Below are 14,130 nucleotides of genomic sequence, written 5' to 3'. Positions count from 1 at the left end.
TCTTTTCATAAGATATTTACTATGTTTTCTAATATTGTTTAAGGATCAAAGTTAACGTTGATATATCCATGTTGCAGTCTACATGTGCTATATAATTGCAACACGTAAACTTATTTAGGATAATATTCTTTTTTATCAAAAAAAAATAAAATAAAATAAAATAAATAAATAAATAAATAAATAAATAAAATTGTTGGAAATCAAACTTACACTGGCCCATTCATTCCAAATTTAGTTTAAAGAAGACGTTTCGGGGAAAGTGCAAGTTTTGCAGGCTACTGCTATAGGCCTACAATGATTTTTGTTTTCGAAATGTACGTATATTTCGGTGTGTACTGAAACTCGGGTTTGATTACCGTTCCTTCTTATGAGTTCAATAGAGAGGAATTTTCTCACAGACAGAAAGTGAAAAGCAAAGTAGATAGACAGTATGTTTTTAACTAAAGAAGACATAAATTCCAAAGGAATAAGCAGCTAGATCATCAGATATATGTTATCCAATTTATGCTTAAGCATACCATCTAATTCTCAAATCCATTATACAAAGCGAAGATCTGACACACTACTAGTAGGATTGTACACACTACTAATTGGCTTGTGTTCTTTTTCAATTGTGCCACTTGGTTCTTGGCCTATAACATAGCATAGATGACATTGCACATTTCATTGGTTAATTCTGATGAATATTCCTGTAAATTTTGGTTTGATATAGAATGATTGATTACAAGGGCGCCTATAAGGGGGGCAAGGTGGGGCGCTCGCCCCCCTCTAGACGAAATTGTTCTTCGGAAGATTGAAAACCAAATAGATTTTTAGAATAGTTACCGCAAAATTTGAGACTACATTTGAAATGTCGCTTATACTTGCCCCATCTGGGAACCACAACATGGGCGCCCTTGATTGATTAGGATTTTCTTTTTTGGTTGCAATGCAACTGATTGTTTCATATTATAAATATTATTAAAATAGAAATCATTTCTATTTATATATAAAAGATGAACATCTGTATTGTTAACCCGTTATAAGGAAATACTTAGTCTTCAGTAAAACTTCATATATCTGTATAAGGACAAAGTACATTAGTCTGGTCTCAACAACAAAAAAAGGCTCGGGTCGTGACAGGCCGGACACAAGTATAAAACTTGGCAGACTGAAAGTACTTAGATATTGAGTTCGTTTTAGGATCGGGTGCCAAAATTTTCTGGCTGCCATTTTGAAATATGCCGCCATTTTTTTTGGAATGTTCTCTTAAAATATCATTATCTCGGTAACCAATGATCCGATTTTGATGATTCTTTTTTAAATTATAAGTTAATTCCGAATGTAATCGATTATAACAGCAATGAAGACAAAAATATAATAAAACGAGAAAATTAGAAATATTTAAGATTTTATAAGACATCTTTACCTATAAATTAATTTTCTTCCAAAATGGTCAATTTTATGAAAACATTTACCCTATAACGTTTGAAAGAGCATAAAAAGAGTTTTAATTTGATGTATAATATGTTAAAATGCAATGAGAAAGGATCGAAATATAGTCAAATTAAGAAATCAGTATAATAGAATACAAGAATTGTGCAGGGAATCAACTCAACGAAACTTAGGGTTGTGTGATTACAAGCATGCTCAGAACCCGGCAAATTAATATTATTTTTTTCTCCACTTTTTTGAATTGTTATTCAAATCAATATTATTTACATTACATTGCTATTTTTATTAAATAAACATTATATTGTTCATATAAATTATATTGTGTAAGACACTAAAAAGCCACATCATAAATATGTCTTCGTATATATGTCAATTTTTAAACTTAACTTCTTTAAACATAATAAATAACTATTGAGAAACCGAATATTCCAGACAAAATGTTAAAAAGTGTCAGAAATTGATAACACACGCCTATTCCATAAAGTAAGAACACATCTTAATCATATTGCTGTTCATCACAGGAGCCATGGCAGCAGCAACGATCTGTAAACTTAATACCGTTTGTTGAACATAAGCACTGTTTTATGCAAAGAGGAAGAATGCATATTCCACTCCCAAGAGAAGGTATTCCCTTCTATGGGTTCTTCCATGAAAAAAGAGAACTTTTTTTTGGAAAACAGGATTATTTTGTACTTTTTCATGATTTGTTCCATTTCTAAAGAAATAATGTTTTAATTTTAAAAAATTACTTAAAAATATTTTATTATTATTACTTTCGTTGGAAGTAATCCATTTCCAACTTACTTCTCTTACTTTGATATTTTACTTTAGTTTGTACTTTTTAATTCCTGTGATGAGTTTTGGCATGCTTTTCACAAAACATTTATACATTTGTTGTTTTAACAATAATAATTTATCTTTGCAAAATAGGGAAAGGCTTTGTTAGAAGCGAAGCATGCGTTGTTGCTTTTGTGCAAAAAATACAAAATGCCAGGAGGGTATACACTGAAATCATCCACACCGGTGTTAATAACGATGGGTATAAGGAAGGAGGAAACACTTCTCCTTCCAGTGCTCAACAGAAGAATCTGTTAGAAGAATTTTATTCGCAATGTGGTGTAGATCCATCGTCAGTCAGCTATGTTGAAGCACATGGAACAGGAACAAAGGTAATATAATCACTCTCTAATATTACAATGCTTTCTTATCACGGGCACCTTAATTTGCATTTTTTATCTTATTACTGCAAAAAAGGAAAAGAATGGTAGAGTGGTTTTTAAGTATCAATATCAGAATAGAAATGTGACTCATATTTTCTATAGTTTTCTTGTTTAAAATAGAGACCTTCCTATAAGAGGCATAGTCTTGTAACACTATCAATACCAGAATAGAAATTTTAATATTATTGGAACAAAAGATCCATTATATTTGAATCAATTTTTTTTTGTACGTCTTATATCTGGAGAATTACATACAGTGTAGCCAAACCCAAACTATCACCTAACTCAGTATGTTGTGCTTATTCTGTAAAAAAAAATCGATTTATTGGCCGTTCATTTTTTTTTTTTTTTTTTTTTTGCCACTGATCCACAAACTAATTATTGGCCAAGATCTCAATCTTTTGATGCATTTTTTATCATTCATAAAATTCTTGGCCAAGATAGCAATCTTTTGTTACATTTTTTGGATCATTCATAAAATTCTTGGAAACGATCGCAATCTTTTGATGCATTTTTGATTACTCCTAAAACTCTTGTATAAATCAAGAGACCTTTCTATAAGGGGCACAGTCTTGTAATCCTAAGGTAAATCTGATAAAAGGACATTTTTCTTGTAGTTGTATACATGATAAAATTACATCTGTACTTGTAGAACTAGAGGTAACAGTACTAATATTTACAAATGACTTTTACTATTGTAGCTATCTAAAAGTTCTAGAAAACACTGCTAAACTTTAAGTCTTATGAAAGTACGCGCCCTTTTTTGAATAAAAAAATTCTCTCAATATATTTAACTTCATAGAATCAATGCTATAATAGTTATTAACAAATTTGCACGATTTGTATACTGCTATCTTTTTAGATTCTATAGCGAGTGCCATATCATCTATAAATCATATACATCTTAATCGCCTACCCCTGCTGAAATACTGTCTTCTTTATGCAGCTTCTTCTTTACTCTCTTTTCAAGATAAATATTAAATAATGTTGATGAGAGACAACGTTCCTGTTCAACATTTCCTTCAATCACTCTCTCTTCCATCATTTCCTCCTCTATTCTTATACTTACTTGTTGAATGATTAAGTTTCGTATGATTCTTAGATACTTTTGTTCCAACCAATCAACCTTTAGAGCTCCCGTCAACAATTTTCCAGTTCACCTATTCAAAAGCCACTTTTAGATAACTAACTAACTAACTAACTCTATGGCCTATGGAACCCGGAGGTTCAATGCCGCGTTCACAAAAGCTATCCACTTACTTCTATCCTTAGCCAATTGGATCCAGTTTTTTAGTTTGTATTTTTATCTCTGTGAGATCCATCTTAATATTGTCCTTCCACCTGCGCCTAGATCTTCCTAATGGTCGTTTTCCAATTGGTCTTTCCCCTAACACTTTGAAAGCGTTCCTACTTTCTTCCATCCTGGCTAAATGACCTGCCCACCTAAGCCTCCTAGACTTGATGACCCTTACAATGTTTGGTAAGCCGTATAATTTATGTGTTCCTCGTTATGAAGTTTCCGCCATTCCCCATTCCCATTCCTCTTGGGTCCGAATATTCGTCTGAGCATCTTGTTCTCAAATACTTTCAGTCTAAGTTCTTCCCTCAGAGTAAGCGACCATGTTTCGCAACCATACAGAACAACAGGCATGATTATCATTTTATATAGTTTAAGCTTCGAATTCCTCGACAGAATTCGCGACTACAAGAGATTTTGAACCGAATGGTAACACTAATTCCCTGCTTTTAGTCGACATTTAATTTCTTCATGAATATTATTTTCGTCTGTTAGTACTGATCCTAGATATTTGAAAGTATTCACTTTATCAAAAGTATTATTTAATATTTTAACGTATTACGGTTCCGACGCACTTCCATGTATTTAGTTTTCTCTGCATTTACTTCTAAACTCATATCCCTGCAAGCGTTTAATAAGATCTCTGCATTTCTTTCTATTGTTCTCCTATCGTCCCCTATTAAATTTACATCAGCAGATGCCATAACCTGGTGAATACCGTTCAACTCTAGGCCCTGGTTGCTATCTTTGATTTTCCTTATAGCGTATTCCAGAACAAAGTTGAATAACACTGGCGACAACGCATCTCCTTGTTTCAGGCTGTTTTCGACGTGAAAGCTCGTGATAAATAAATACAACACATATCTTTTTGTTTTGCTCTTTAAATTTTTTACTGATTACCCATATCATCTCTTGTGCTCTTACCTTTCTTAAACATATACAATTCGCCTTCAACTTTCTCACTTGTTCTTCTATTCTGTCACTTGTTCAGTGTTTGAAGTAAAACCTTTGCTATATATGATTTGTTTCCAATACTTTCATTCACGTCACATTTTTCGTAGCTTGATAAATATCACCTTCAAGAAATATTTTGGTTACTTTCCCGTTTCAAATATTTCATTACACAGTCAGAACAATTTATTTCATTGTTTTCCCATAAATTCTTAACGAATTCAATTTCTGTACGTATTATTTATCCCGTTTGCTTTCTATTCTTCATCTCGGATGATTTCCCAAACTTGTTTTTAAGTATCATAATCTTTTTACCTCCTCGCCTATAACATTTTCTACTTCAACTTCTAAGTTATGCTACCTCTACCATACAAGTTCCCAACACATCCTTTCTATTCTCCTACCACTTCAGTGATTACCTTATTATTTTTGTTATCTACTGCCTTTTTGCTTTGAATTTCCATAGATTTGACTTCCTTGTGCATTTTCTCATAACTTCAAATATTTTTCTTCGAATTTTCGTATGAATCAATTTCTTACTTCTTCCTTTCTCAACTTTTGAGTATCCAGTTTGTTACTTCCTTACTTTTTATATAGTTAAATTGGGTATTCAAGTGAAGATTATACATTCACTTCTATCAGCTTAAAATTATAATCAAAGAAAACGTATATTTACGTTATTTAAGTTATTCCAATATATTTTCCGAATGATAATATATTTCATATTTTCGCTTACCTGTTAAGGGAGTAAATGTATATCGTCTTCTTTTGGGCTAATTGAATTTAATGTTGTGAATTGCCTCAATGTCTTATATATAAATGACTGTGGTGAACGTGCTAAAAGCTTATGGCTTGCTTTTTTTTTATGCAGCTTGTATTTTTTGAATATTATTTTCGAAGAAAACTCTTGCCGCTACTACTAAGGTTGTTCGGTTTACATTCGACCAATTTGTGAAGTGTACTTATTCTATGAAAAGCCGTGCCATTTCCGTCGGTTATGTTCTATCGAATAACCAGCATTGCAGATTATTGTCCGACATTGCAATTTCCACTGCAGCAAACTACGTTCGAGCACAGACATGTGAATTCCATCACCCTGTCATTCTTTCCTGCAGGTTTTCCATAGGCAGTGAGAGCGATGTTGTAGTCGTCGATTTAGAAGACCAAATACGTATAAATTAATTAGGATAGCGTTTGGACTTTCGACAAGAATGTCACGAAAGAGAGAAAGCATAGTTCCGTTTCCTGCTTCATGTCACAATAAAATCGAAGCGCGTGGGTGAACGCTTTGACCATGTGAAATGTTGCAACCGAATTCCATTCTGATCCCTCCCAGTAATTACCTTACAGTTTGTGATACTTTGTCTTATGTTCAGCAATGTATCATCTGAGAAGTTTGTGAACCCGTGGAAGTTGAGGTGTTTAACATTAATTAACCAATTTAATCTTTGGACCATGTCACATTGAGGTGGTGGGTTATCGTGGCCTGCCAGTCGACGAATCCCACGAAGCACCTCAAGCGTCAATAGTACTTTTGAGTTTTCCTGACCTACTATCAGTCAGTAGTAATCATAATACAGAACTAGTGTAACTTTTTGAATATTTTAGTACTGTATTCTTGAGACACGGCGAATATCATTTGAACTTTGTTTGTTATTTCTACAAAAAGATCGTATTTACTGTTCTCTAAGTATTCTATGATTGATAACTATGAACATATCTGTTGGAAACAACTATTCAATTTAGTTCTGTTGATAATATAAATTTCACAAGGCAATTTTTTTTTCAGATGGGTGACATAGAAGAAGCAATAGCATTGGCTGAAGTTTTCAGTAAGAATAGGAAATCTGTCTTACCCATTGGAACCGTAAAACCTAACATGGGTCACACAGAAGCTGCATCTGCAATATGTTCACTTGCTAAAGTTATAATAGCTATGGAGAATGGGATAATCCCACCAACTGTAAATTTTAAAACTCCGAGAACAGAAATAGCACATCTCGTTGGAACCAAACTACAAGTAACACAAAATATTTATTACAACAATATTTTTGCTAGAAATTTTCATATGTATCTACCGAATTTCTAATATCTAGAAAACATTTCAAGTTATTGATAGAAATAGTTTAGCTGCTATCAATTATTGTATGTCTCTTAAGTTAACCATTTCGATTATTGCACTATAAATTGATAAAAAGTATGAAAATTGATATACACTATAATTGCACGGTTACAACCGAAGTTGTAAAACAAAATGGCGCAGACATATTGCTCGAAATCGCCCGTATTAAACTATTTGTTACACAGCTAAAATTATTGTAAATGTGACTATTAATAGCATCAGAAATGTCCACAGGCATTAAAATTTTATCACACAGAAAAAGAACTTCAAAATAACATTCGTAAGGAAATAAAATTTTATTAAACTAGAATTCGAGGCGATTCTTCCTATACCGACGCCATGTTGGCTCGAATATAAAGAATCAAATTATAAAGAAAAACTGCTTTGGATTGTTTGTATCTATGGCAATGAAATGTTAATTTTCAACAATCAACAATATTTTCAGGATTAAATGATTAAGTAATATCTGGAAACAAATTCGTGGACATTTGTTGTGTTCTGTTTATTTGTAACGCTTTAAAAGATGCCATGGTAAAAGGACATTTTTCTTATATAGGCCTATGTGGCATGATTTATTCCAAACGATCCAATATGTTCCTCAGATTAAGTGTCCATTTACAAACCTCTGACAAGATAAATGTTCATAAAAGTTTTTAGGGTAAACACTTAATCGTTTATATGCGAGTAAACAAATGTTTGCTTATTAAACTATCATAAAACTTTGTACGTTAAGAACACTGTAAAACATATCGAAAAATTAAATAATTAATAGCGAATACTGAAAGCTAGACTAGTCTCTAAGAGACATACAAATAGTTTGAATACATGAAGAGTTATTTCCCTTGTCACCTACTTTATCTTGGAATTAATTGTAGAACACAAAATTTGCAAACAGTCCATACCTTTGCTAGCACTCTTTTATTGTTTAGATATAATTATAAATTACAGCTTTGCATATTTAGGACTCATGCTATTATATTAGGCGGTGCAGTGACACGTCAAATCTCCTTGAACTGAATAATCATTGTTGAGTTGGTGTACACGCGAGAGTTTATAACGAAAAAGAATTTCGGAGATCACTGTGGATAATTTTGATCGACACATCGTTTGTGAGCTTTTTCCTCAAAACGTTTTCCGACAATGACACTCTTTACAATTTCGTAAATAATAGGAAACCTGTTTCTTTGCATCTAGGTAGATCCATATCTACTAATCTTCTTCCTACATGACAATAGTTTCCTGAGTTAGCTAAATAAAAATGGACCAGCATTAAAGTCTTGCACTGTTATTGATCTAGTGATCTAACTTCTAAGTTCTTCATTTACATTCTGATTTATGAGAAACAATCATGATCAGATTGCGTATACGAGGGCTGTCCAGAAAGTACCAGGCGTTTTGGTCTATCGCGGCAGTGGGTGGAGCTAGAGTCATCATCTGGGTGTCAGAACATTCTCACACTCAGTACGCATCCAGCCGTGGTAGCGTGAGGACAATGATGCTCTTGCTGTGCTTTCTGTGACGTGTTACAATGTGCACTGCAATAGAAAATCCGCCACTTGTGAAGTGCGTTCTGTGATTAGGTTTTTGTTGGCAAAAAACCACAAGCCAATTGAAATCCATCGCCAGCTATGTAGAGTGTACGATATAGAATAATGAGTGAAAGCCGAGTGGGGCAACGACAACGCACGTCCACACACGGCCAAGCGTATCCGAGACCTCTTGGATGGTTTTGGATGGGAGGTGTTCGATCACCCACCATACAGCCCGGGTTTGGCGCCGAGAGACTACCACCTATTCCCAGGAATAAGGACATGGCTCGCTACACAACACTTGGTACTGACGCCGATCTGAATGCCGGTGTAAGCCAATGGTGGAAATCGCACGTGGCAGATTTCTACCGCGACGATATTGAAAAACTTATGCCACGGTATGATTAGTGCCTTAATTTGCATGTCGATTATGTAGAAAAAATAGCTTAAGAGTGTAACTTTCAAAATGTATATAATACAATTTGATTTGTTCATTCTGTTACTTTTTTTATTATTTCAAACCGTCTGTTACTTTCTCGAGAGCCTTCGTATTTTACGAACTCATCCGAATGTATTAGTTAGTTTGTTTTGACAGATTTCTAGATTCAACCAGTATAGAATTAGATTAGCAGACGTGTCACCTCGTTAATATATAGGGAATAAGCATGAGATTAAATAAATGAAAACATTGTCATTTAAAAGAATGTTGATAATGATAGGAATGTAGTGGAGGGAAACAAAAGAGATAAGAATTATTGGAGTTAGGTAAACACGTAAGAAAATAAGTAAGGACGTATACTTAAAATCATACGAATAATTATGTTAAAAACTTTGATGATACATACATACCATGAAAAACCCAGAATTACAGTAGTAGAAGTAAGTATTTTTAGTGTCACGCCATGAGTAATTTCTATAGAACGTCACTCGATAATCAGATATCTAATCATTCAAGGTTTGTGGTATCACTAATGTCTTCTTCATAATACAGTAGTTTAATAATTTTGTATACAAGCAGACATATCAAGCATAATTATCTGAGCTCTACGATTATTTTCTGTTTCCATAGGTCTAGGAGTTACTAAGAGCCTGCTTTACTAAAAATAATACAAAATTTACCATTTTTCTTTTGCTTGTTTATTCATAAGTGAAGGGAGATAATGAAATGCAACTTACCACAATCATAGATAATGTTATTTTACAACAGAAAATATGAACCTGAGGAATTTTTAGTGTTACCATCCATAAAAATTACAGTGTTGCCAGAATAACAACACCCCTAAAATCTAAGTTAAAGCAGCGATTAGGAGAACAATCTCAACTGCATTTGGTTACGTATCATGTCGTTTTGGTTTCCTGTAAACTAATTTTTAAATAACATTATTATTTAGTTTTAATAACTGTATGCTAAAACTATTTTGTTTATTACAAACTAAATAAAACTATTATTTAAAAAGTAGTTCACAGGAAATCAAAACGACATGGTACGTAACCAAATGCAGTTGAGATTGTTCTCCTAGTCGCTGCCTTCACTTAGATTTTAGGGGCGTTGTTATTCTGGCAACACTGTAATATTTAAAGATGGCAACATTAAATATTCTTCCGGTTCATATTTCCTGTTGTAGAATAGCATTATCTATGATTGTGGTAAGTTGAATTTCCTGATCTCCTTTTACTTATGAATAAACAAGCAAAAGAAAAATGGTAAAATTTTGTATTATTTTTAGTAAGGCAGGCTCTTAATATTGTTTAATGACAATCTATTTTTATGGAGCACTCCTAACGGAGAATATGAACAGTAGTTTTAGTGCCATATTATTGAATTATTCATCTTTAATGCTGTATTATATATCGTTGTATAGGCACTATTACTTATCTAGTAAATATTTTCAAGGTAGTGACGGATCAAAGAGATTTTATTGGAGAATTGGCAGCCATAAGCTCTTTTGGATTTGGCGGAAGTAACATGCATGGATTATTTCGTAAACATTTTAAGGAAAAGACTCCCGCAGTTACCAATGGATTACCTAGGCTTATTGTGATGTCCGGAAGAACAGAAGAAGGAATCGAAAACACTTTACGGAAGGTAGAGAAATCTAAATGTATTAAAATATAAGCGTAAATCTAAATGTAATGAGTAGTTTAATTTCAGATTAAAATTTTCAGTTATGTACCTAGGTGTATACAATACCAGGGGTGCCAACAAGGGGGGGCTATGACGCAAACTGCATCATTGAAATATTTGGAGGGGGTTAAAAATCTATATAAATATGTTTGAGAAGGTGTAAAAATTAATTGAAAATATTTTTTTTTCATGGAAGAACACCTACGGATAGATAATTGAGGGGGGGTGCGTCATGGACATGAGGGGGATGGGCACCACTGTAATACTAACATCAATATCAGCTTAAGATGTATTCTAATTATAGACTACTGTCCTACTTTTTTTTATTGGTGTGCAATTGTTGAATTTTCTCATTCAGGTTTGGCGCTTTCATTCCAGCTTTCTGCCTAGGATTGGATTAGAATTTGCTAAGTTTCAGATTAGTTACGAAAACATTAAGCTCTAAATTGTATAGAAAGTACCGTATTCAAAATATTTACCGCAAGTATACTATCAGTATACAATACTTACATAAAAATTCAGCTTTTCTTATGAGGATACAGTAATCATTTGGATCAACTTTTATTTTTATTGTGGCAAAGATTAACAGTATTAGAAGATCTTAGAGCAGAAATAGAATATATACAGGCTGAACAATTTATCCAGAACATCCGTGATACTCTTTAGGAAGAATCTTAAAAGCCTTAGTGGGTGGTATAGAAAATTAACCTATTAGCCTTCTTCTCCCACTAATGGTAGTGGAACAAATATTTTCTTGGAAATTCGGTGTTGCCAACAAAATTCGAACTGGACGAAAGCTCTCGGCGAGAATAGGAGTGAGCAAAAGCTAATGTTCTCCGTCACATGAATAAGGAATGGAATGTTTCAAATTTTTCGGCGAAGAAAAAAGTAGTCTGGAAACTCCGAGTGCTTGATGTTGCTTTGTTATTTGACACTTTCAACCTACATTCAACAGAATATTTCTTCTCCCATTGAGAAGGAATGATCTATATATATGCAGGCAAGTTAGTCAGTATTTGTTCATTTTCCCATTTTCTATATAGAAAGAAAGAACCCACATGTGTATATTTACTTGTGTGCTTTGCAATGTATGTGTAAATTATTGGGCCGTTTACAGCACTTTGATATCTCAAACCATTCCGGAGATATGATAAACATTGCTGAAGTTTGCAACACTGCTTAAATCATGTAATTGCGACGATTTGTTGTAATTACACCAACTAAAAGTTATTGCTGCACTACTGTAAAAGAGAAGGAAGACAACAATCAGTTTAAATCTTGTCCAGAAATACGCCATTTTCAGCAGTGTTGTAAACTTTATCAATGTTTATCATATCTCCGGAATGGTTTGAAAAAATTTTGTCAATTGCAAACCATACAAGTAATTACATATGATACTTATCTAAGCATGTTTTCGAAATAAAGCCTTTCAAAAAATACAAACATTCAAGCCCTTGTAACGTCGTTGCTATTCATTCAAAACAAGTCATACCATGGCCATAGTATTCAACGTTAAGGTACTTCCGATGTGCATTGTCTTGTCCATCTCCGTTGTGCTGTATACGTGATAGAGGCTTTCAAATTTTGGACTGGACATTTGTGATACTATAACATCCTTAGTTTGCTACACTGAATACTAAGTATAGTATTTTAAGTTTTCGTTTAACATGTTGAGTTGAAATATGTAATAATCTGAGGTAGTGCCATTTGAAAAAAATATAACTTTAAACTGGGATGGCAACACTGTTAACTAGATGGTGTTGTTTAATACGTAAAACGATGTCCCCTTCCTTATAGTTGCTTTGTGCAAAGTTTCGATTTTCTCCCTCTTTTGGTTTCTCCGCTCATGTTCCAGATAAATTGTCCACCCTGTATACGTAAGAGGAAAAGCCAATATATGTGACTAAAGATACTTTACAAAAATGGGAAAAACAGGCAAGGATTATGAGAAGCAATAACTAAGTGGTTTCCAAAACTACTGAGTAACTGATGGATAGCTCTTTGCCATTTCCAAAAATCTTGCCAAGAAGACCAATTCTTTTATAATCATTCACCTTTATTCTAATTCCAACAATTCTTTTATAATCATACAATTTTATTCTCATTCCACCAATACTTTCATAAACATTGACTTTTATTCTAATTCCACCAATTCTTTCACAATTATTCACCTTTATTCTAATTTCACCAATTCTTTCATAATCATTCACCTTTACTTTAATTTCACCAATTCTTTCATAATCATTCACCTTTTCTATTTAATTGCAACAATTCTTTTATAATCATAAAATTTTATTCTAATTCCACCAATTCTTTCATAATTATTCACCTTTATTCTAATTCCATCAATTCCTTCATAATCATTCACCTTTATTCTAATTCCACCAATTCCTTCATAATCATTCACCTTTATTCTAACTTCACCAATTCTTTCATAATCATTCACCTTTATTCTAATTTCATCTATTCTTTCATCCGTCTCCTTTATCCTAAAGGACCGTCTACTTTAACATACCGTGAGAGGTAAAAATAGAAAGGGTCTTGCCTAGTAAGATAGTGAAATCGACTCTTCATCCAAATTGGGTCCTTACTGACCCAAAAGTCCTTGACCTAAGACTACCTTAAAACAAAATTTGATCCCCTACCCCCTCCCCTTACCGAATTATCGAATCGTATCGTATGAATATTTTTTAAATTTTGGTAAAGGTTGCCGAAATATTTTGAAAATTTCACAGATTGTAGATATTACCTAGGTGGAAATGTACATTTTATCAAAACCATTGATGCACATTTTGTTTGTTTTTTGCATGTTGAAAATTTCAAACAATTGTAGAAAAATGGGGGCATGTCGCTGATTTTTGGTTAAAAATTTTGTTACACCCTTAGGTACAACATATATGTTTTCGGGGCCTGAAAGTGATGGCAGCATTGTCAAAAACGAAATAAAACTGAAAACAAACGTATTTTTCGCACAGTTTTCCCACTATTTTAGGGCCTTCAAGGTGAGGCCCTCTTCAAACAACCCTTTGCCAGAGTTCACAATTTTCCTTTCAGTTGCGTCCCTTCCCGTTCTGTCGTTCTTCGGCTACTTCCGATTTTGTCCATTTCGGAACAGAAACACCAAATGTATCTCCGTAACAATGCTTCCACTTCAACCGACTTTTGCACACCAAAGTTACGCATACCTCGCATAGTCTCCTCGTATCTACCAGTGCTTCACTGGTTGCTTCTCTGTTATGCATGCATCGGGAAACGGCGATTTGCTACGATGAATAATATTTTCCTACAACTGACGTTTCGAATACGCACTAGAGACAACGGAAAAACATGCACGCCTTCTACTTCTATGTTTTATCTGAAATCGAAATAACTCCACGTTCATTGTTATTGTAGAGGAACCAGCAATTATTTGGATAACTGTCGGATAATAAAAGACACGTTTTCTTTCAGAT

At 33.5% G+C, this 14,130-nt stretch overlaps 1 protein-coding gene across 1 annotated transcript in view; it reads left to right on the top strand.

Annotated features, from left to right (window-relative positions):
* Positions 1-14,130, top strand: part of LOC145679016 (fatty acid synthase-like) — a 126,066-nt gene that overhangs the window by 42,928 nt on the left and 69,008 nt on the right. The window contains exons 5-7 of the mRNA XM_081749617.1: positions 2,365-2,603; positions 6,692-6,922; positions 10,448-10,639. Of these exons, the coding sequence (XP_081605743.1) occupies positions 2,365-2,603; positions 6,692-6,922; positions 10,448-10,639 (662 nt within the window). The remainder of the gene's footprint in view (positions 1-2,364; positions 2,604-6,691; positions 6,923-10,447; positions 10,640-14,130) is intronic.

This window comes from Thermobia domestica, chromosome 2, assembly GCF_964235325.1.
Source record: "Thermobia domestica chromosome 2, izTheDome1.hap1.1, whole genome shotgun sequence".
NCBI classification, from domain to species: Eukaryota; Metazoa; Arthropoda; class Insecta; order Zygentoma; family Lepismatidae; genus Thermobia; species Thermobia domestica.
This window is presented reverse-complemented; position numbering and strand designations above follow the sequence as displayed.